The sequence below is a fragment of the Dendrobates tinctorius genome, unplaced genomic scaffold, assembly GCF_039654945.1.
Source record: "Dendrobates tinctorius isolate UK_male_01 unplaced genomic scaffold, ASM3965494v1 ptg000011l, whole genome shotgun sequence".
NCBI lineage: Eukaryota > Metazoa > Chordata > Amphibia > Anura > Dendrobatidae > Dendrobates > Dendrobates tinctorius.
In genome coordinates this window covers 85,559,060-85,585,039 of record NW_027361679.1, presented here as the reverse complement: position 1 = coordinate 85,585,039, position 25,980 = coordinate 85,559,060, and the positions used below count along the sequence as shown (strand labels likewise).

At 44.2% G+C, this 25,980-nt stretch overlaps 1 protein-coding gene and 1 long non-coding RNA gene across 2 annotated transcripts in view; one reads left to right on the top strand and one right to left on the bottom strand.

The window, feature by feature from the left end:
* Window positions 1–1,127, top strand: part of LOC141048515 (uncharacterized) — a 115,247-nt gene extending 114,120 nt beyond the window's left edge. Inside the window, exon 3 of the long non-coding RNA XR_012220076.1 lies at window positions 812–1,127. This is a non-coding gene — a long non-coding RNA (uncharacterized lncRNA). The remainder of the gene's footprint in view (window positions 1–811) is intronic.
* ADAMTS10 (ADAM metallopeptidase with thrombospondin type 1 motif 10) overlaps window positions 1–25,980 on the bottom strand; it is a 322,067-nt gene that overhangs the window by 6,417 nt on the left and 289,670 nt on the right. Inside the window, exons 23-25 of the mRNA XM_073544180.1 lie at window positions 23,816–24,020; window positions 1,174–1,350; window positions 934–1,090 (exon numbers count right to left, since the gene is read on the bottom strand). Coding sequence (XP_073400281.1) covers window positions 934–1,090; window positions 1,174–1,350; window positions 23,816–24,020 — 539 coding nt within the window. The remainder of the gene's footprint in view (window positions 1–933; window positions 1,091–1,173; window positions 1,351–23,815; window positions 24,021–25,980) is intronic.

The window sequence follows — 25,980 nt, the reverse complement described above, 5'->3', positions numbered from 1 at the left end:
AGTGTATGGTTCTTGACCAACTCAAGTACAAATGCATACATTCAAAAGTCAACATATAAATAACAGTCTATTCGTTCTGGGTTAATGAAAATAGATGTCTGCTTAATTAAGATAAAATGCTGTGTCGTCACACCGTTTATGATATGTAAATGAGGCCTTTGACTATGAGGCATTAGTGTCCCCAGACCAGTCGACCCACTTAGCATGTTATCACGCCACTGTGGGCATGATAATATGGCTTACAAGCGATGGTGTTATCCCAGAGCTATACATACCTCGCGTATGCGTGCGGCTTTCCCTAACTTAGTTGTTTCTCTGAAGCTGGGTGCATGCGTGCCGGGTTCAGAGATGCGCACTGCACTAACGATCATCTGCAGTACTCTTCTCTGAAGCTGTCACATGTACACCTGGCTTCAGGTGTCAAAGACCCCATTTACATATCATAAATGGTGTGACAACACAGTATTTTCTTACATTTGCATATCATAAATGGACTCTAGAAATATCTTTTCTAAAGATCTGTTTACATGTGTAATGTAATACTGTACAGGGACTGTTAGGCAGGGTGTTTACATATTTATATGTGCAGACACAACTGCTGGTGGTTCTGGGGGCACGGGGGACCTAACAGGCAACCCTCTAAAGAAAAGCAGGTCTGTGAGAGCCAGAATTCTTGCTGGCTGGTAGGTGATCAAATACTTATTTCATGCAATAAAATACAAGTCAATGCAATGTGATTTTCTGTAGCTCCTGTCTCTCACAGTTAAAGTGTACCTACAATGAAATTTACAGACCTTTCTTTTCTTTGTAGGTGGGAAAACTTGCAAAATCGGCAATCAAATACCTATTTTCCCCACTGTAAATGGAGGTGACAGTGAGGAAGAGAACTGGCAATAAAATGTGAGATATTATTAGAAAAACTAAGAAACTAACCATCTGGACTGTCAGAAGGTCCAGCCTCACATTTATTTTCACACTGCTGCATCGCAGGGGGGCGAACAGACTCGATGCATTCCACGGAGGGCTGTCCTGTGTGGCTCACACACTGTACTGAACGCCTCTGTTGTCCAAGTCCACATTGTGCAGAACACTGGAAGAAAAATGAATTAAATACATCACAAAATGTCCTTTCTGTCTTAGAAGAATTTTATTTTCAGGATGTTTTATCCATACCTCATCCCATTCACCTGTCACCCAGCGCGGTGGAGGACAGCGTTGTATTGTACACCTCATACTAGATGAAGGCTTCTCCTGAGCTTGGCATTGGGAGGGTGGCAGCGTGTTCTCATTTTCTCCTGACTTACAAAGGACAACTCTATGCCTATGCCCAGGGCCGCAGCTTGGCGTACACTGCAGGAAGAAGGAGTATTCATCAGACAACTGCTCTTAGCCTGATGTACAGTAGGCATTCAACTCAGTGCAATAATAACACATCTTTGCTAAGCTTATTGCCCTCTTTGCTGCCAAAGACCTAGGCTTCACATCATAGTATTCAGGGCAGGGTTGTAATGGGCTACCGGAGAACCGGAGGATTCTCCGGTGGGCCCAGGCACTGAAACCTGCTGGCATATAGGGCCAGCTGCCTAGGGCCCCTGCTGCTCCAGAGGTCCCCAGCCAGTGATGTGTCGCTGATAACGGCACACCACGCAGCTGCTATGGGGCCCCTGTGCCAGCAGAGCAGCAGCGGGTGACAGGAAGCCAAAGCCTGTTCCCGCTGCTAAAGTGAAATGAATATTGACACTTCCCCACGCCCCCATGGGCGTGGAAAGGCATGAATATTAAGCGAGCAGTGGTTGCCGTGGGCTGCGGCTAACACTGCCTGCTATAAGGGCTCACAGACCAGAGCCCCCACTCCCAACAGGGGCCCCCAGCCCATGCGGCCGCTATGGGGCCGAAAGACAGGAGGACCCTGCGTCAGCACAGCTCCCCAGTGTGCACCGCAATAATGGAAGAGAGAGCGTCATATGATGCTCCCTCTCCCATCATTCCCCTCTTCCTCTGACACACAGCGGGTGCAAGATGATGTCACTTCATCGCATCCCCGCTGTGTGCCGGGCTGACTGCAGCGCAGCTCCTGACATCGGAACAGAGCCGCTGCCGGAATCAGCGTGGGAGCGAGGAGGAGAGGTGAGTATAGTGTTTTTTTATATATATAGTGAGTCCTGGTTGCATGATACCCTGTATGAGGGGGGGCAGCATGATATCCCGCATGAGGGGGGAGCAGCATGATACCCCGTATGAGTGGGGCTGCATGATACCCCGTATGAGGGGGCAGCATGATACCCCATATGAGGGGGGCAGCATTAAACCCATATAAGGGGCAGTATGATGCCCCGTATGACGGGGGACAGCATTATACCCCATATGAGGGGGGCAGCATGATACCCGTATGAGGGGGCAGTATGATACCCCGTATGAGGGGAGGCAGCATGATATCCCATGAGGGGACAGCATGATACCCTATGAGGGGGAGCTGCATTATATTCTAAGGGGGCTACATTATATTCTTTGGGGGCTGTACTATACCATATGAAGGAGGCTACATTATACCCTATGAGGGGGCTACATTACACCCTATGGGGGGCTGCATTATACCTTATGAGGGGATTGCATTGTACTCAATGGGGACTAAATTATGTCTTATGGGGGGCTGCATTATATTCTATGGGAGCTACATTATATTCTATCAGGAGGGCTACATTATACTATATGAGGTCTGCATTATATTCTGTGAGGGGGCTACATTATACTATATGAAGGGGCTACTTTCTATTCTATGAGTTAACTACTTTATATTCTATGACGAGGGCTACCCCAACTCCTGCTACATAATTAAGACGTGTACTACCTTATATTATACCCTGATATTAGCGCGTTTTACCGCACAATTGGTGGTCTTGTATTTATTTCTATGTACTGTAGCTACATAGTGGGCCCCAAGAATGATTCTCTCTGGTGGGCCCAAGGTACTCCAGTCTGACGCTGATTCAGGGGCACATAATCTCTTTGGTCCTAGAGCCTCATTGCCAAATTCAACCAACCACATCGACCACCATAAAACATTGGGCATCAAAACATAAATTAATATCTAATAGGTGCTGATTCCGGTTTTAGGACTCCCACCTGTTAGAAGTATAAAGGTCCGCTTTTCTCCCAATGAAAATCTATAGAGGAGGAGGCGATGAATTGAACTTTCTCCATTGTAGTTTATGCAAGATGCTGACACAGTCAAGTGTATCCCTTCTCCCATAATCTAGAATGATTGTGGCAGCGCTCATACATGGCCATTTCTTTACTTCATCTACTACTCATGACCAAACAGTGCCCCAGTAATAGTTACCACCTCCTAATGTGCTAGCTGACACTAATCTATCCCCTAAAATGCTAAATACATATGAGCAGCCTACAGACATTGTCAAACATAACTCTGACCAGCTTGTGGAGGATCGCATGCAAACCCCAGGCCGCAGGTTGTGCACCCCTGTTCTAGACTATATATAAATTGATGCATATCTGGACTTGAACAATGTTTAGGTAAAATCTGACATCTCTATTATTATGCATTGCTTTTTAGTGCCATTATATTCTGCAGAATTTTACAGACAACATTATCACAGTCCCCATCAGGACTCACAATCTAAATTCCCCATTAGTATGTCTTTGGAGTGTGGGCAGAAACCAGAGAACATCCATGCTAACTTTGGGAGAACATACAATCTCCTTGCAGATGGAGTCCTAGGACTTGAACCCTGCACCCCAGTGCTACAAAGCAACAGTGCTAACCACTGAGCCACATCTATAATATTCAATTTCCGATACTCTGCTATGATGTCACAGGATTGTTTTACACACTTCTCGACATTGTATTGTACATCTTCAATGAGCCGACATTTTTCAAATATGTATTTGTTGTATTACAGGTTTATTTTACAATTATTTATGAAAATAAAATTAGAAAGCAATCATATTCTGAGGCTCAAATCCTATAATGTATTCATATTGATTATTTTTTACTAGGAAATTGTGTCAGAAAACATAATATAAATGCAATGTGTGAATACACCTCATTTTCACGAGTATTATTAAATCACTTATCAATATTTTGCATAATGTGTTCTAAAATCCAAAATATATCAACAAAACATACTGTCATCAATAATGACTGCTACACGTATAATATTCTGGGCTCATATCTAAGATGTACGGGTTCTCCCTTGATAATACTTGTTCCAAACTTAACTGAAGTCAGAAAAAAATTTGAAGCCTGAATAAGAATTGTCTTGACACAGGAAATAGTTTTTTTCATCTTGAGCATTTATTTCATATCCAAATGTTGAAACTTGCAGAGTAAGCTTGCATAGCAATTTTCAGAACTCACATACAAGTGAGTAGAGAGACCTGCAGCGCTTTACATACATTATCATCACTGTCCCCATTTGGGCTCACACTGGGCCGGACTGGAACAAAAAATCAGCCCTGCCACACAAACCCCACCAGCCCACAAGCTATAACACTCCTCACCCTGATCAGTGAATTTCCCTTTACTTTGTAGTGCCCCTCACTCTCCTAAAAGGAGATATTTGAAGAGCCACATGTGAATGGCACCACAGTGCCCATGATTGACCACAGCTGCATTTACATGGTGCTCTACAGTGCTCCGATTTTCAGGACCATGGGGGTCCCAGCAGTCAGATCTCCAGGAAATGGAAAGTTATCCCCTATCCAGGGGAGAGGGGATTACTTGGGATAATGCATTTAAACAGCTTTTCCAATATTTTATTTTTATTTGGCCATAGTAATATTGAAAATACTAAACCAATATTGACCCAAAGTCGAATGTCGCCTCTTCGACAACAAGACAGGAGTAGTACTGCGCAGTGCATACAGGGCCAGCTCCAGGTTTTTGTGGGCCTCGGGTGAAAGTCTCAGTGGCCCCTTTAACACGTACCACAATTCATAATGCACAGATACAGCAGAGAAATCTAGGTATACAATGCCAAAGATTTCACTTCTTACATTACATGAGTGATAACTATTGAACATTCTACATTAGGTCATAAATCAGACAGCATAGTCCTCCATACAGTATTATGGGCATCACATAGCGCTTTATACAGAATAACATGCCCCATGTATTGCTCCATACAGAATAATGAGCCCCATATATTGCGCCATACAGAATAATAAACCCCATATATTGCTCCAAACAGCATAATGAGCCCCATATATTGCTCCATACAGGATAATGAGCCACACATAATGCTCCAAACAGTATAATGAGCCCCATGTATTTCTCTATACAGTATAATGATCACAATATATTGCTCCATACAGAATAATGAGCCCCATATAATGCTTCATACAGAATAATGATCCCCATATATTGCTCCATGCAGTAAAATGAGCCCCATATAATGCTTCAAACAGCATATTGAGCCCATATAATGCTCAAAACAGTATAATACACCCCATATAATACTCCATACAGTATAATGAGCCCCATACTTTGCTCCATACAGAATGGGTCCCATATAATGCTCCATACAGAATATGATGGGCCCCATATAATGCTCCAAACAGTACATGATGGGCCCCATATATTGATCCAAATTCCAAACAGAATGGGCCCGGTAAAATGCTCCTTATATAGTGGGCCCCATATGAAGCTCCAAATATAATGAGCCCCATATGCCCATATGATGCTCCATATATTATGGGCCCCATATGATGCTTCATATAGAATAGGCCCCATATTATGCTCCAGTATATAATGGGCCCCATATTATGCTTCAGTATAATGGGCCCCATATGATGTTCTAGTATATAATGGGCCCAATATTATGCTCCAGTATATAATGGCCTCAATGTTAAGCTTCAGTATAATGGGCCCCATATGATGCGCCAGTATATAATGGGCCCCATATTATGCTTCAGTATAATGAGCCCCATATGATGCTCCATATGATGCTACAGTATATGATGGGCCCCATATATTGCTCAAAACATTAAAAAAAAACCTGTACTGTGACTATTCAGGTAGAGGGAGCACAGAAGTGACGTCACTGCACCCTCTGACCTGAAGCATCACAGTCAGAAGATGCCGCAGTGGAGGAATGGGAAGAGGTAAGTATCGCAAGTGCCACTGCCCTGAGCAAGCGAGGAGGGGCAAACTCTTTGTTAGCTCATGTGCCAACATTTCAGTTCCACAAACTGTTCAAGATTTATTGAATGCCTAGGAAAGGCAGCTTCAAACATACAAAATCATCAAAAGACAAGCTATATGCTTCAAAAAATAATTTAAACTTTATTTCAATTCGAATAAAAAACTTTTTAATAAAACAATGACCCATGATAAAATAGTGAGGACACAATGTGCAAATGAAAGCCGCACCAGAGCGGTGATGTGCCAAAAGGTTACCAATAAAGCGCCAAAATGGTTCAAAACAACAAAAAAAAATTACTAGAATTATATAAATAAGTAAGAGGCCATGAAGTGTAAATTAGGGGTTAAAAACCTCCTATTAAAGTTATTGCGGCCAAACAAATAATGATTATGATCCAACCATGAAAGTCTAGTGACAAAAAAGCATAAATCCAAAATGTACATGAAATAAATCCATATGAGTGCGGAGTCTCAAATAAATAACCCAAAATAGTGCATGATTGATGCAAACAAGATTCAATGAAGTAGAAGGTGAAACATGAAAACAAGCAACCTGAAAAAAATATGAAGCAAACAGTGCAGGTACATTACCTATGAGGTGCAGGCTGGGTACCCCATATTATGCTCCAGTATATAATGAGCCCAATATTATGCTTCAGTATAATGGGCCCCAAATGATGCTCCCGTATATTATGGGCCCCATATATTGCTCAAAACATTAAAAAAAACCTGAAATACTCACCTCTTCTTGCTGGCCACTGTTCTGCTCTGCTCTGGACTCCTCAGCGTCGACATCTTCCGGCTCTCTGCACTGTTCAGGCAGAGAGAGCACAGAAGTGACATCATCACACCCTCTGACCTGAAACATCACAATCAGAAGACACCACAGTGGAGGAGTGGGAAGAGGCAAGTATCGCCAGTGCCAGGGCCCTGAGCAAGCGGGGAAGGGTGGACACTTTATTAGCCCATGTGGCAACATTTCAGTTCCACAGGAAAGAAAGGTTATGTTATGCATCTGAACCATTGCCACAAGGGCTAATAAGGAGTCCGCCACTTTTTTCACAACTTATCGGAGTGGTTAATATATATATACAGTATATATATATATATATATATACACTCACTGGCCACTTTATTAGGTACACCATGCTAGTAACGGGTTGGACCCCCTTTTGCCTTCAGAACTGCCTCAATTCTTCGTGGCAGAGATTCAACAAGGTGCTGGAAGCATTCCTCAGAGATTTTGGACCATATTGACATGATGGCATCACACAGTTGGCGCAGATTTGTCGGCTGCACATCCCTGATGCGAATCTCCCGTTCCACCACATCCCAAAGATGCTCTATTGGATTGAGATCTAGTGACTGAGGAGGCCATTTGAGTACAGTGAACTCATTGTCATGTTCAAGAAACCAATCTGAGATGATTCGAGCTTTATGACATGGCGCATTATCCTGCTGAAAGTAGCCATCAGATGCCTGTTCTTAGCTGAGAGGAGTGGTACCCAGTGTGGTCTTCTGCTGCTGTAGCCCATCTGCCTCAAAGTTCGACGCACTGTGCGTTCAGAGATGCTCTTCTGCCTACCTTGGTTGTAACGGGTGGCAATTTGAGTCACTGTTGCCTTTCTATCAGCTCGAACCAGTATGCCCATTCTCCTCTGACCTCTGGCATCAACAAGGCATTTCCGGCCACAGAACTGCCGCTCACTGGATTTTTTTTCTTTTTCGGACCATTCTCTGTAAACCCTAGAGATGGTTGTGCGTGAAAATCCCAGTAGATCAGCAGTTTCTGAAATACTCAGACCAGCCCTTCTGGCACCAACAATCATGCCACGTTCAAAGGCACTCAAATCACCTTTCTTCCCCATACTGATGCTCGGTTTGAACTGCAGGAGATTGTCTTGACCATGTCTACATGCCTAAATGCACTGAGTTGCCGCCATGTGATTGGCTGATTAGAAATTAAGTCTTAACACACAGTTGGACAGGTGTACCTAATAAAGTGGCCAGTGAGTGTATATACACACATATACACAATAAGAGCAGATACTCCGAATTACACCATGTATAGAGGACAGGAGAAGTATACACAGCTCCACAATATACACTGTGGTAAGGAATGTAGAGTGGAGATGTGTATATAGTATATAGTATAGAGATGGGCCAGTGTATTTAGTGTGGATTCAACACTATATACCTATATACACAGCAACATACTTTATAAACATCTGTACATTTTTTATATACGGTATATATATATATATCTCTATGTATATATATATATATATATATATACACACAGTATATACACTATATTGAGGCCTGTTTCACACTTGCTTTTTTTTGCAGCGCGTTTTTCCCGCAAAAAAACGCATTGAAAAACGCATACAAAAGCATACAACTGCTGCGTTTTTTTCAAGAATTTTTATGAGCATGCATGAAAAAAACGCAGCGTTTTTAAGTGTTTGTATGCGTTTTTAGTGCGTTTTTACCGCGTTTGCGTTTTTTTCCAACATTAGGTGGCCCCTCACACTAACCCAAACCATGACTTTACTAACCCTAACCCTAACCCTAACCCTAACCCTAACCCTAACCCTGACCCTAACCCTAACCCTAACCCTGACCCTAACCCTTAACCAAACCATACTTAACCCTGACCCTAACCCTAACCCTAACCCTGACCCTAACCCTAACCCTAACCCTGACCCTAACCCTTAACCAAACCATACTTAACCCTAACCCTGACCCTAACCCTAACCCTAACCCTTAACGAAACCATACTTAACCCTAACCCTGACCCTAACCCTAACCCTAACCCTTAACCAAACCATACTTAACCCTAACCCTAACCCTGACCCTAAAGCTAACCCTAACCCTAACCCTGACCCTAACCCTTAACCAAACCATACTTAACCCTAACCCTGACCCTAACCCTAACCCTTAACCAAACCATACTTAACCCTAACCCTGACCCTAACCCTTAACCAAACCATACTTAACCCTAACCCTGACCCTAACCCTGACCCTAACCCTTAACCAAACCATACTTAACCCTAACCCTAACCCTGACCCTAACCCTAACCCTAACCCTAACCCTGACCCTAACCCTTAACCAAACCATACTTAACCCTAACCCTGACCCTAACCCTGACCCTAACCCTTAACCAAACCATACTTAACCCTAACCCTGACCCTAACCCTGACCCTAACCCTAACCCTAACCCTAACCCTGACCCTAACCCTTAACCAAACCATACTTAACCCTAACCCTGACCCTAACCCTGACCCTAACCCTAACCCTAACCCTAACCCTGACCCTAACCCTTAACCAAACCATACTTAACCCTAACCCTGACCCTAACCCTAACCCTGACCCTAACCCTAACCCTAAACCCCCTTAACTAACCCTAACTTTACCCAAACCCCTAAATTCCATTGTCTAAACTAATGGTAAAAAAAAAACGCATGTGCAAAAAAACGCATACATAAGCATGCCAATGCGCACATATGCTCACCATAGACTTATAATGGGTGTCTTGCTGTAAAAAAACGCATTGCGCGCGCATGCGTTTTTTTGAGGCAAATCGGACGCACAAAAAATGCAACAGGTTGCATTTTGTGCGCCCGAGCGCATACCGCAAAAAAACGCATGCGCGGTAAAACGCGTACAAACGCATGTGTATGCGCACATAAGCGCATCCCATGCAAAGTATAGGAAAAAAAACGCATGCGCTAATTAGCGCTAAATTACCGCGAAAAAAAACGCAAATCTGAAACCAGCCTGAGACAGCATTATACTAAATTATGTGGCATTCATCATATAGGTGAGTGCTGCATATACATTATATAGGTGATACTGTGACAGGGGTGTATAGTTGAGTTATCACTAGAGTTGAGCGATACCGTCCGATACTTCAAAGTATCGTATCGGATGGTATCGGCCGATCTTTAAAAAAAGTATCGGTATCGCCGATTCCGATACCGGAAGTCCCATTCAAGTCTATGGGACTTCCGGTATCGGAATAAGAAAAACCCTTTCCTGCCCTTGTACAGCCTCTCTGGGGTCTGTACGGGCCTTTCGGGGGGCTGTGCCGGCCTGCCAGGGGGTCTGTGCAGGCTCCGGTGGTCTGTGCCGGCCTGCCGGGGGGCTGTGCCGGCCTGCCGGGGGGCTGTGCAGGCTCCAGGGGGCTGTGCCGGCCTGCCGGGGGGCTGTGCCGGCCTGCCGGTGGTCTGTGCAGGCTTCGGGGGTCTGTGCAGGCATCGTCCGATGGGACTACAAGTCCCATCGGGCGATGCCTGCTACCATGACAGTGATTGACACATTAGCCAATGATGGGACAGTAGTAGTCCCATCATCCGGCTAATGTGTTAAATGTAAAAAAAAATAAAAAAAAAAAAATTACATGCTACATACATGCTACATTCATACTACATACTACATACATGCTACATTCATACAACATGCAACATACTACATACATGCTACATTCATACTACATGCAACATACATACTACATATATACTACATACATGCTACATACTACATACATGCTACATTCATACTACATAAATACTACATGCAACATACATACTACATATATACTACATACATACTACATATATACTACATGCATGCTACATACATACTGCATGCTACATACATACCACATATATACTACATACATACTACATACATACTACATGCATGCTACATGCATGCTACATGCTACATACATAACACATATATACTACATGCATGCTACATACATACTACATGCATGCTACATACATACTACATGCTACATACTACATATATACTACATGCATGCTACATACATACTACATGCTACATACATACTACATGCTACATACATACTACATATATACTACATGCATGCTACATACATACTACATGCTACATACATACTACATGCTACATACATGCTACATATATACTACATGCATGCTACATACATACTGCATGCTACATACATACTACATGCTACATACATACTACATATATACTACATGCATGCTACATACATACTACATACATACTACATGCTACATACATACCACATATGTACTACATACATACTACATACAATACATTCATACAATACATACATAGCCATACAGTACATATAACATAGAGTAACATACTTACCAATACTTGTCACATTGTTCCCCGAAGCCATTGTCTTTTCCGGAATAAATATTAACATAACAAACCACAAAAATACTCACCCACGATCCGAAGCAGTCCACGAGTGTGTCCCACGACGATCTTGGGTAGAGAACTGCAGCATCAGATGATGCTGCCGTTCTCTACGGGCTGCAGGAATCCAATGACGGAAGGTAGGTATCCTTCCGCACTGTATTCCTCCGCCACTTAAAAAAAAAAAAAAAGTCCCTAGTCTCACTTTATGCCATTGCTGTGTGGGAATTTCCCACGCAGCAATGGCATAAAGTGAGACTAGGGACTTTTTTTTTTTAAGTGGCGGAGGAATACAGTGCGGAAGGATACCTACCTTCCGTCATTGGATTCCTGCAGCCCGTAGAGAACGGCAGCATCATCTGATGCTGCAGTTCTCTACCCAAGATCGTCGTGGGACACACTCGTGGACTGCTTCGGATCGTGGGTGAGTATTTTTGTGGTTTGTTATGTTAATATTTATTCCGGAAAAGACAATGGCTTCGGGGAACAATGTGACAAGTATTGGTAAGTATGTTACTCTATGTTATATGTACTGTATGTCTATGTATGTATTGTATGAATGTATTGTATGTATGTAGTATATATGTGGTATGTATGTAGCATGTAGTATGTATGTAGTATGTATGTGGTATGTATGTGGCATGTAGTATGTATGTAGCATGCATGTAGTATGTATGTAGCATGCATGTAGTATGTATGTAGTATGTATGTAGTATGTAGCATGTATGTAGCATGTATGTGGTATGTATGTGGTATGTATGTAGTATGCATGTAGTATATATGTAGTATGTAGCATGCATGTAGTATGTATGTAGCATGCATGTAGTATGTATGTAGCATGCATGTAGTATGTATGTAGCATGCATGTAGTATGTATGTAGTATGTATGTAGTATGTATGTAGCATGCATGTAGTATGTATGTAGCATGCATGTAGTATATATGTAGTATGTATGTAGTATGCATGTAGCATGCATGTAGTATGTATGTAGTATGTATGTGGCATGTAGTATGTATGTAGCATGCATGTAGTATGTATGTAGCATGCATGTAGTATGTATGTAGCATGCATGTAGTATGTAGCATGTATGTAGCATGTATGTGGTATGTGGTATGTATGTAGTATGCATGTAGTATATATGTAGTATGTAGCATGCATGTAGCATGCATGTAGTATGTATGTAGCATGCATGTAGTATGTATGTAGCATGCATGTAGTATGTATGTAGCATGCATGTAGTATGTATGTAGCATGCATGTAGTATGTATGTAGCATGCATGTAGTATGTATGTAGTATGTATGTAGCATGTATGTAGTATGTATGTAGTATATATGTAGTATGTATGTAGCATGTAGTATGTATGTAGCATGCATGTAGTATGTATGTAGTATATATGTAGTATGTATGTAGCATGTAGTATGTATGTAGCATGCATGTAGTATGTATGTAGTATTTTTTTTTTTTTTTAACATTTAACACATTAGCCGGATGATGGGACTACTACTGTCCCATCATTGGCTAATGTGTCAATCACTGTCATGGTAGCAGGCATCGCCCGATGGGACTTGTAGTCCCATCGGACGATGCATGCACAGACCCCCGGACATCAGCACAGCCCCCCGGCAGGCCGGCACAGCCCCCCGGCAGGCCGGTACAGACCCCCACAGGGTGCACAGCCCCCCGGCAGGCCGGCACAGCCCCCCGGCAGGCCGGTACAGACCCCCACAGGGTGCACAGACCACCGGCAGGCCGGCACAGCCCCCCGGCAGGCCGGTACAGACCCCCACAGGGTGCACAGACCACCGGCAGGCCGGCACAGCCCCCCGGCAGGCCGGTACAGACCCCGGGCAGTCCACACAGCCCCCCGACAGGCTGGCACAGCCCCCCGGCAGGCCGGCAGAGACCCCCGGAAGGCCCGAAATGACGGCGCATCATGATGCGCACACACCGCGCATCATGATGACGTCAGTCTGTCAATCAACTTGGAACTTCCGATTCCGATGCCGAATTCCGATATTGAAAAAATATCGGAAGTCGGTATCGGAATTCCGATACAGCAAGTATCGGCCGATACCCGATACTTGCGGTATCGGAATGCTCAACACTAGTTATCACCTATGTAACATATGTACAGGACTGTGAGCCCTCGCGGGCAGGGTCCCCTCTCCTTATGTACTTGAGTGTCCCTTGTCTTACACATGTTTATTATACTTGTCTACTGTATATTTCCCCTTTTCACATGTAAAGCGCCATGGAATAAATGGTGCTATTTAAATGCATAATAATAATAATAATAATAATAATAATAATACAGCAGTATCACCCATTTATCGTATTTATATGTCCGGCTTCACACTAGCATGTGTGTTGTGAGAAACTCGCATGAGTCTCTCGCATCAACACCCGGTGCTGGCACTGGTCCATGGGACCGGAGCAAGGGCTGTATAGAAATACATGCAGCCTCACACTCCGGTACGAGTGCCGGCGGCAGCGCCGGGTGTTGATGCGAGAGACTTGTGCGAGTTTCTCGCATCACACACGCTAGTGTGACCCTGACCTAAGTCACAGTATCCCCTATATAATGTATATAGACTGCTGTATATACATTATATAGGTTAATACTGTGATTACACAGATTTAGCAGCCAGTATCACCTATATAATGTATAAACAGCTGAGTCGCAGTATCACCAATATAATGTATATAGACACAGAGATCACAGGGGGTACAGAGATCACATGGGAGCACAAATATCATAGGGGGTACATAGCAGGGGGGCACAGGGATCACAGGGGGCATATGGATCACAAGGGGGCAGAAAGGTGGGAGCCACAGAGATCACAGGGGTGCATATAACTAGGGGCATATATCACAGGCATGCATATATCTGGGGGGCACAGATCACAGGGGTGCATATAGCTGCGGGGCACAGATCACAGGGGTGCATATAGCTGGGGGCACAGATAACAGGGATGTATATAGTTGGGGGGCACAGATCACAGGGTGCATATAGTTGGGGGGGCACAGATCACTGTGGTGCATATAGCTGGGGGGCATAGATCACAGCGGGGCATATAGCTGGAGGGCACAGATCATAGGGGTGCATATAGTTGGGGGGCACAGATCACAGGGGTGCATATAGCTGGGGGGCACAAATCACAGGGGGGCAAATAGCTGGGGCACAGAGATTATATTGGGGCACATAGTTGGGGGCACATACAGCATTGGGAGCTTACCCCGCCCACCTCGGCGCTAACCCCGCCCACCCAAAGACATCATCATTCATGTGCAGGCAGCATTCTGTAATGAACGCTGCGTGCACTTGGGGGTTAAACAGCCGGCAGCCGGCAGGTTGTGGCTGCCGCTGGAGAATTGCGGACTGCGGGGACTTACCTGCGGGCCACATGTGGCCCGCGGGCCGGAGGTTCCCCACCCGTTTTAAAGGGCCAGCAGCGACCCACTTAGCTGGTAAAATCTGCATTCAGTGAGGACAAACTTTCCCATTACTGAGACAGGAGATAACAGTTGCTATGGATGCAGTTCTATGGAGACTGGAGGAAAAGCTAGAGACAGTGCTCCATCATCCTTCTAGATGGAATTTCATCAGTAGCAGTTGTCATCTCCTACAGCACTGCGACCAGAGAGTGGAAGGTCCCTGGAGGGGATAATGGAAGGGGCCACATGGGATTTTGGCACCTAAATGAGGATGAGTTTTATGGTTTAGGATCCCTAGTTAGTAAATCAATAATTGTCACAGTTTTCTATCCCATTAGGTGTAATGTTTGTGAAGTAATTCTCCTGGTCACTCAAGAGGGCTCGCCGCTCGGCCCTAACCTTAGTAACAGTGGCTTGTGATCCTTGATTGGTGTTCTTCCCATTCTGTGCAGCTAGATATTTTTAAGTGCTGTTACAGCTATGGCCATTAGGTGTCATAAGTTGCCCTTCTCCTTTATTCATGTGTTTGCAATTTTCTGTTCCCCAAATGGTTAATTGTTCAGAACCGCCCCTTCTTTCTGCCCTGGTCAACAACATGTAACCATTCTCCAGCTCACACCTGCTCAGCTCTTTGCAAAACCATTAATATAACAAGCGGATTCCGGTAAGGATAATGCAATTATTAGTTATGCATCTCTGTTAGCAGCCATAATGCAGCCCCCTATGATGTTTGCATTGCATGTTCAGCTCCTGTGATGTTATTTCACTGCATATTTGTTATAACCATCCTCTAGTTATGCATTCTCTGTTCAGTGAGTGTAAAGCTGGCAGCCATTAGTGTGTTAGTTATCTTTCTCCTTTGCTGCTGTGTATGTTATATTGCCCAGTTCTTATAATGCATGATGATAACAGCATCCTGTATCATTGCTACTGTTGTGCTAATTACTGCATTGCTATTACCTGCCAGTATTTGTGTATTGTATACTGTCTACCAGTACTGACATGCTGTATTATCTGTCTCTTGTAGTTTTTACCTGAATCATCCACATTTTGTACAACAATCTACTGAATCATCCATAACTGTGTTCAACAACCTCTGATATCATCTACTACTGTTCTACTATACCATCTGTTATCATCTCCCATTGTTGTCCATATCATCCCAATAAATAATAGACTTAAGAACCCATACAGTCTTGTTTCTGGGAGTGGATGAAAGGTTAAGCCATATGCTGGAATCCACATCGCGTCATAAGTGGAAGAAGGCAGAACAGTAAAAACGGAACCGCTGGTCGCAAGCGGTGGTTACCCAGGCTATATGGGACTGCTATTACCCAAACTGCTCCTCATATGGGTACTACAGCAGCCGCAATACAGCCGCAGGGGACAAGTGCCCAGTGCTCAGTAAAAACAGAACCGCTGGTCGCAAGCGGTGGTTACCCAGGCTATACGGGACCGCTATCACCCAAACTGCTTCGCATACGGGTACTACAGCAGCCGACATACAACCGCAGGGACGAGAGCCCAGTGCTCAGTAAAAACGGACCGCTGGTCGCACGCGAAGGTTACCCAGGCTATACAGGATCGCTATCACCCAAACTGCTCCGCATATGGGTACTACAGCAGCCGCCATACAGCCACAGGGAATAAGAGCCCAGGGCTCAGTAAAGGACCGCCGGTCACACGCGATGATTGCATAGACTGTACGGGACCGCTAATACCCACACTACTCCGCATACGGGTATCACGGCAGCCGCCATACAGTCGCAGAATGCTACTTCAGCCCGCCAAGAAGTGCTACATCTTTCCCGCCACACGGAAGCCTGCCATACATAGACTGCTTCCCTCCAATATACTCAGCAGTATGCAGCTAAACGCACAATGTCTCGGAAAGCACATCCTGACTCAAAATGAGGTCATGAGCAAGCTCCAGCAGATCATCATTAGCAGAGCTAGCTGCTGTCGCTTGTGCCGAAGCCAAAGCAGCCAAAGCGAGATCCTCCTTCGCTGAAAGAGATGCATCTAAAGCTGAGACAAGCAGAGCAGGAGGCAGAGAGAGAAGTGGAAACTGCATGTTTGCAAGCAGAGCTAGAGAAACTTGCGACAGACAAAGAGACAGCAGCTACAATAGCTAAATCAGAGTGTTTGGAAGCTATGAAAGATCCTGATTCTGAGAGACGCAGCAGCATTCTCGGACCAGATCTAGAGCAGCAAGATCCAGCACGTCGCAGAGTACGTCCGTCAACATTCCGGCGTGAATGACAGCCCTGACGCATCATATCGATCAGCCCATGACGACTACCAGCGATCCAACCCCGAGCTTCTCTACCATAGGCGAGGAGACGTCCAGCACAGAGATGTCGACCACAGCTACTGTTCCACTGAGAAGAAGGTACAGCTCCCATCCCGCCTTAAAGAGACACCTTCTTCACCGAGAGGGTACAGCACAGACTATCCGGAGTCAGAAACGTCTTACAGGTATGGTGATACACCACACACTAGACATGACTATAACACACCGGCTCGTGCCAGAACTGACGGAGCCACCAGGGACCTTGCAAAGTTCCTTGCCCACCGAGAACTGGTTACAAAGGGACTTGTAAAGTTCACTGACAAACCCGAGAGCTATAGGTCATTACGAGCCTCAAAGATCTCTTCAGACGCCAGTGGAAGCAAGTTCAAAGCGTGTCCAATGTCTTCTGGAACAGATGGAAGAAGCAATATCTCTCCACTCTACAAACTAGGACAAAGTGGCAAAAAGACAGCCCAAACATCCAACCAGGCGATATGGTACTTGTCAAAGACACTCAGTCTCATCATAATGAGTGGCCACTCGGCCTAGTCACCAAGCCTCTTCCCAGCAAGGACGGGAAAGTGCGCAAGGTAGAGGTCAAAGTGAGCAAACTTGGGGAGAATAAACTGTTCCTCAGGCCAGTTACTAAACTTGTATTGTTATTATCCCCAAAAGAGCCAAATAGTGGCATCCATTGATACCAAGCGGGGAGTGTTCTGCCCATTCTGTGCAGCTAAATATTTTTAAGTGCTGTTACAGCTATGGCCATTAGGTGTCATAAGTTGCCCTTCTCCTTTATTCATGTGTTTGGAATTTTCTGTTCCCCAAATGGTTAATTGTTCAGAACCGCCCCTTCTTTCTGCCCCGGTCAACAACATGTAACCATTCTTCAGCCGACTCCTGAGTAGCTCACACCTGCTCAGCTCAGCTCTTTGCAAAACCATTGCTATCACAAGAGGATTCCGGTAAGGATAATGCAATTATTAGTTATGCATCTCTGTTAGCAGCCATAATGCAGCCCACTATGATGTTTGCATTGCATGCTCAGCTTCTGTGATGTTATTTCACTGCATGTTTGTTATAAGCATCCTTTAGTTATGCATCCTCCGTTCAGTGAGTGTAAAGCTGGCAGCCATTAGTGTGTTAGTTATCTTTCTCCTTTGCTGCTGTGTATGTTATATTGCCCAACTCTTATAATGCATGATAACTTCATCCTGTATCATTGCTACTGTTGTGATAATACCCTGCATTGCTATTACCTGCCAGTATTTGTGTACTGTCTACCAGTACTGACATGCTGTATTATCTGTCTCTTGTAGGTTTTACCTGAATCATCCAAATTTTGTACAACAATCTACTGAATCATCCATAACTGTGTTCAACAACCTCTGATATCATCTACTACTGTTCTACTATACCATCTGTTATCATCTCCCATTGTTGTCCATATCAATATCACCCCAATAAATAATAGACTTAAGCACCCATACAGTCTTGTTTCTGGGAGTGGATGAAAGGTTAAGCCATATGCTGGAATCCACACAGCGTCATATGTGGAAGAAGTCATCTGACTGGACCTTGATGCTGAATGGACATTATATGTCCAGCGTCATACGTGGAAGAAGTCATCTGACTGGACCTTGATGCTGAATGGACGTTATACGTCCAGCGTCATATGTGGAAGAAGTCATCTGACTGGACCTTGATGCTGAATGGACGCTATACTGGAAGCAAAGTGGACTAGTTATACCCCTCAGGGGTTTGGATCCCCTCAGCAGCTGTTTAGCATCTGGTAGAAACACAACCACCCGCCCTCGCCTGTGTGTATTTTCATTTAATCTTTTTATGTCATCTGGTTTTATTGGAGTGATAAATTAACCCATGTTTTTTTTTAAGTATTTTGTTTAGTCAAGCCTTCGACTAAATTGATTGAGTTGTTTAACGTGTTTAATTTTATAAAGAGTATTTTAATGATATATAGGTAACCCTCAATAAATTCTTACGGCCATCTCACGCCAAAGCATTGCCTGTAGTCTTTATTTTGGCTGATTAGAGTTAAGTTCTAAAATGGGGTCTACAATCCCATGGAATGAGGAGGTGAGCATTAGGCTTGCTTTTCTTTAAAGTCCTGTACTTGTTCCAAATTACATACAGATTCAATTTGCAAACAAAACCACAGAACGTATATAGTTCATAACAAGAAGAGTTCCTGTATAAATGGAAAGGATTCAGCGCCCGCTTGGAGTCATATGGAGTCAGCACCTGCTCTCTTATGTCACCTACTTCTCAAAAATATCTCTTTGATTGAATGTTTTCTTACCTTTGACGCTGCAAAAACTCTTACTGTTAGGGCTCATACTCACATGCGAGAAACTCGGAGGAGTTAATACCCACACTGCCACCGGCACTCGGATCGGAGCGTTCAGTTGCATGTATTTCTATGCAGCTGAACGCTCCCATCTGAGTGCCGGTGGCAGTGCCTGGTATTGACATGCGAGACTTGTCCGAGTTTCTCGCATGTGAGTATGAGCCCTAATTCTTATTCATTCTCATCTGGAATATTTCAACTCTACTAATTAGTCTCCCTCTTAATAAAATCTCCCCTCTCCAATCCATCCTTAATGCAGCAGCCAGGATCATATTTTTGTCCAACCATTACACTGATATCTCTACCCTGTGGCAGTCATTGCACTGGTTGCCCCTCCTCTACAAAATCCAATATAAACTTATCACTCTCATCCACAATTCTGCACCACCTTACATCTCCTCCTTCATTTCTGTCTATCAGCCTACCTGTGCCCTCCATTCTGCTAATGACATAAGGCTATTCTCCCACTGCTGCCTCCAAGATTTCTTGTGTGCTGCACTAAATCTCTGGAATGCATTATCCAGAACAATTTGATTAATTCCCAATATCAACAGTTTTACGTGTGCCCTAAAAACGCATTTCTTTAGACTGGCCTATCGCCTCCCCTCACTCATTAAACTAGACCATTTTGCTCTTACAAAATTTTATTCCAAATCAGGACCCTCGTAGCATCTGTTTCCACACCTTCCATGCACATAATTTCACTCTGTATCTTTACTGTACAGATATTGGCTGGTGACCGTTTAATGCAGTGATATGTGAATACCCTATTTATTATACTGATCGCTGGACCATGCAATACAAGCACTTTTTACCATTCACCTTTTGTGTCTCCCTTCTTTCCTCAAAGATTGTAAGCTTGCGAACAGGGCCCTCTCTCCTCCTGTTACTCTGTAATGTCTCTATTGTCTCTTTAAGTACCCTCTTAAATGTACATTGTTGCGAATTATGTTAGCGCTATAGAAATAATAATTATTATTATAAAGTGAACTTGTCATGTAGCAAACATTATTAGCCTGCAGTTATATACTTAATCTGCAGGTCAATAGCTTTCCACTGCTGTCGCAGCTCCGAGGAGGAAATTAACTTTATTCTGTTATGCAAATGTCCGGAGAAAGCCTGGAGGGGCGTAACTAAGAAAACACCTGATTCTTCAATAGATCTCCTGATGGTGTGGTTAGACTTGAACCCAGGTGGACGCCAGGTAATACTCCAGGACGGACTACGGAGCAACAGCAGCTGACCCCCAAAGAGGCAGGGAAGTAGAACCGGCTAGAAACTAAATTAGCAGGAGGGATATTTCTGGTAGACAGGTGTGGAATCGGGCACAGGCAGGACAGGTACAGGAACATATGACGACCACAGGTATGGAATCACAGGTGCAGATACACAGGTGCTGGTTCAGACGGATCAGGAATAGGACTAGGCACAGGCAGGAGGGGCTCGGGTATAAGTACTGAAGTTGCTAAGGCCCCTCCCCTTTGGAGAAGGTGTCTTAAATACCTAATGTCTCCCACCCATTGGCTGGGAACATGTTCAGAAGCGTGAGCATGAGTCCTAAGCATTCTCCCAAAAGGTAAGAAGAAATGAAGTCCAGTACAGCCTTCCGTCGGTAAAAAATTATTCCTTTTTATTAGTAAACCATTTAAATTAGAAGAAAAAAAATTAGTGAAAATTAAAAAGAAAAACTGTTATGCGTTTAAAGTTAAACTCCCTTAATCATAGTAACCACTAACCTCTAATCATAGCAAATTTCTCACACAGCGAGAGGTGCTGTTAGTGAAGTCAGTGGGGTTCATCAGCTATGAACAGTGAACTTTCTCACATCACCGCTACACACTGCAGGAGCTTGACTACGCTCCTGTCTCGGTGTGAGCCGGCTGGTGCGAATAGCGGTTGCATCACTAATGTGACTGCTATCTTATAGACGGCTCTCCATTACTAACCTCTGGGCTTTATGTCAGCAGCCATAAAACAGCTGATATCAAACATGGCAGGAAGGACTGGACCAGGTACAGACAGGGCAGAAAGGGTCAGGCAAACGGAACAGACAGGATCAAATTCAGAGTGCGTAGGTACAGGGACACAACTATCTTGCAGGATGTATATTGATTACTGAAGTTGCTAAGGCACTTCTGCTTAGGGGAAGGTACCTCAAATACCTGTCTCCCAGCCATTGGCTGGGGAAATCTTCAGATGTGCATGCGTGACCCCTTTTAGATGCAGGGAACACTCGTGAGCATTAAGTAGTCTCCCATGCACAGGCCCTGGGAGGAAAGAAATGCCGGAGGAGCATTGATGGGTAAGTGAACATTCCAGTGTCCCTATGCAGGTGGAAGGGGACACCCAACAGCCTCCAGCTTTCAGTCATAGATACACGGTTTCAGTCACTGTTCATAGCATTTTGAGCAGCGGCTGTAAGTATGCCCAACTTGATTGACAGCTTGCTCTACATAGAGCTTCTGCGCAGATGCGCTCCAGAATGAGCTGTCAATCAAATTGCTGGAGCGTGCTTACAGCAGCAGCTCAATGTGTACTAAGTGGTGACTGTAACCGCTCCATGCTCACCTCTATAAATTGAAAGTTAGCAGCTCCCAGGAGGAATAAAGTTAATTTTCTACCAGTAGTTGTGCTTTTAGTAATGGCAGCATTGGAACTCTATTAAGCTACATATTAGCCCATATCTGCAGGTTAATAACATTTTTGGGACAAGACAGTGTAACGACTGATACACCGGTCGTTGGTTGAAAATGGGATATGGCACTGCTATGAACGACTTTGACAACGATATGACACTAAGCCAACTTTTCTTTATAACTTGTGCAAAAGATAACAGGATTCTACTTCTCACAAAATATGGGCCACAACAGCCACAATCCACAGTATACATATAATGCAGCCTGAGAGATCCCAAGTGCCAGCTTCACGGACAGGAGCAAAACTACCCCAAACTATGACACTCCCTCCCCTATCCAATACAAAGCCTATCTGGGGTTCTACCGTGACCGTGACATGTGGTCCTCTCAGGTATACAATCTTACATCTGCCTCCTGCCTAAATTAAAATAGATTCCTGGTACCCTGTTTTCCCCCTTAATATATACTGTATATATTTACATGACTAATCACTTGAACCAACACAATATGTAAACTGTGCACTGTCCTCTTAGCGAGTGCTCAGAGCGAACGCCCTGACAGAATATCCTCAAACAACACACAACTGGATTTGTTATTCTGACGTCTGGCCACTAGATTTAATCAGCTTACTAGGTCACCAAATTCGCTGAGAGAGGTGCAGTTGAAGATTCAATTCAGTTCCAGCAGTATTTCATGGAGCTCTCCTATGGCATTCACGGTTTTACCAGAGTCTCGATATACAGGAGCTCACACAGTCTCCGTCAGTGCATCTGTAATCTCAATAACAGGAATATTGTTGGAGTTGCTGTGATTTCTAGCTAACTCTCCCTAACTAACTAAACATCTCAGTTTACTCACGGGAGCCACTCCCTCTGGATCACACCGTCCAATTTGGATCACTTCAGTCTCTAGATCCTTCTCTGTCTCCTTGGCAGTTCTCCCAATTTACCTCAGGAAAGCCAGACAGTTCCACTTCCTGTTTCCAGAGCTTTCTTCTCTTGTTCACAGGTGACCTCTAGTGGCCAAACTATGTTATTGCAGCATCATTTCTTATAACAGAAACATTGAAAACATTGCAAATTGCATATTCAGAGAGGAAGAGGACTAGAACTCTAGTACAACCTATTGGAAATAGCAATCCTAAAAGTCAATGTCGACTCTTTAACAAGCCTTGTTACATGACAAGAAGTATCATTTCTCCTTGCGGAGAATGACATGCTAAACTCTGCAAGGAGAAATGATACTTCTTGGATATCGGTCAGATGCCTCTCACACAGCCAAACCAGATCTCACACTTTGCACTGACGAGGGGCAGTACCCCAAAACACAGTGACTGCAAATTGAGATTCTGGTTTTGGCTTTTATCCTAAGTCATGTAACAAGGCTTGTTAAAGAGTCGACACTGACTTTTAGGATTGCTACTTCCAATAGGTGGCACTAGAGTTCTAGTCCTCTTCCTCTCTGAAAAGACAATTTGCATATTTCCCAGAGGAGCATTGCGGCTTTAAGTCTGCTCATCTTGGCATGCTTGGCATGTCATTCTCTGCAAGTAGAAATGATACTTCTTGGATATTGAAAACATTAACATGTTACAACAGGTTTCCTTTAATGATTGACGTAATCAATTAAATTATAAAAATATTAGATGGCCTCCAGAAAAATATAAACATATTCAACATTTATACAAAGTTATTTTGGTACCTCAGACCAGTCCAGGGCGACCCACTCTGGTGGGCATTCCTTGGTGTTGCAGGGTTCCAGCATTGTGGGGCGAGGTATTGGGCAGTTGCTATCATCCAGAGACTTTTCATCTCCTGATGATACTCTTCTCTGACATATCACACTCCGGGTACGCACACCAGAATTGCAGCTCCTACTACATTCTGACCATGAACCAATTGCCCATCTAAAGTAGAAATGATTGTTATTATTGATGATAAACAATTTACGCAATGTTTAGACATATCTCTGATTACCACAAACCACCATCGCTTGGTTAATGACCAGAAGAATAGATTAAGTAACAGCTCTGGGGAAATTTCTGGACTTACACTGAATTCAGATGTTATGCTATTACCTCAACTTAAAGAGGTATTGGCAGATTAGCTCTACATTCCTGGTTGCTACAATCCAAACCATTTGTTTATGTGCTTTAATGTGTGGTTGATTTGCCAGTGATTGAAGGAAAGGAACTAGTGGTTTTGACTACTCGTGGTTACATAATTGCTCACCATGTGCCTCGAGAAAAACTTTGCTACTTTGAGGGCATTTAATATTATTTCAAAAGGTTAATTTGTTAGGAATACTGGGTTTTAATTAAAAAGGGGTTCAAGCCATAAATGTAAAAATGTTTATGCTGATTGATTGAATTGACTTGGCATATCAATTTCAATGATAGCTGCATCTTCAGAATGCAGATACATTTTAATTCAAAGGTGGAACAGGGAGCTGTCAGGCATCCGAGTCTCAACACAGCAGACTAGATGATTTCACTTGATCGCACCTGCTGCAAAAAGCCTCAGTCGGAACACAGAACAAACTACAGCAGCATATCGAGAGAATGGGAATAGGTGTGTAGTTTATATTTTATATATTGTCAGTACTTGTGATTGCAAATTGTTGCTGGGTCGCCCTCCCAGGGCTGTGGGGTACTCGGTACCGGGCCCGATGAGCTTCAATGGGAGATGTCATGGCAGCTGGGACCCGGCCCGTGGCCCTGGGCGCCCATTGTAAAAGAGGGAATAGTTTAGTGTGCTTTTAATGATTAGAGCGAATGAGTCGTGACGCCACCTGTGGTGTTCGGCAATGAAGATGTTAAGCCGACGCTGCAGACAGATCCTCTGGGACATATGGTGTGGTGCAGCAATGATGTTATAGCCCTCCACAGGCAGGGCTGTAGTCCCAGGGCAGTGAGATGAAGTGACACGTAGATGGTGTAGTGTCGAGCGCAGGGGAGGTAGCAGTGCCGGGCAGGTTGACGCAGGAATAAGTGGAGGACACCAGGGCATATAGTTACAAAGCTTTACTCACAGTCTGCTGTGGCACAAGAGCCCGCATCTGTGCCGTGCCCTCCGTGTCAGGAGCTCAGCCAACTTCCAGGCAAAATTAAGTACTCCTTTCCAACACTCCACCAACATATGTGCCTTTTCTGAATGTCTCCCTCTTAGCACCTTTAGTGAAGTACTCACAGTACTGAGTTCCACTGGAGTTCCTCCTGTCAGATGTTCCTATGAACTCTACTTGTACGACAGACAGCTGTAGCCTGCTTTGGGGACTCCTTACTACCTAGTCCCGGCTCACTATCGTTGCTGTTGTGCCCCCAAGTTTTGTGTGGGAATAAAGTGGTGACAACTTCTATTCCTCTGGTGTCTGCTGCAGGACCATTAGTATCCATACAACCTCGGGGACCAGACCCCGGCCTTGCGCTTAGAACTTGGGAAGGGTTCTCCTCTAACCCTAATCCTTAGTTCTCTTCTTCTCCTCACGTTCCATACTAATCCTTTCCTTCTTATGGAGAGTCAGGCTTTCTATCAATGTCTCTTTCCTGTGCCAGCGGACCCAGGTCACTGAAGTCGGCTGCAGCACTTCCTTCATCCATCCCACTCAGGGGATCTCCTTTCACAGACTGACCTCGTCAGACTCCTGTGACAAACTGACTAAATCCTATCCTCTTCCCACTCTTTTAGTGCAGACTAAACTCCACCTGCCTCCCAGCACACTTCGTGTTCCAAGCAGGGAGCCACCAAAGGGTGCTTTGCTACACTACTATGTTGTGTGGGGTGCAGGTGTTGGAGCATGGTCAGGTGTATCCACCTTACCTGGATGGTGGGGTACCACACCTCAGGAGGAGGTGCAGTACCTCTGTG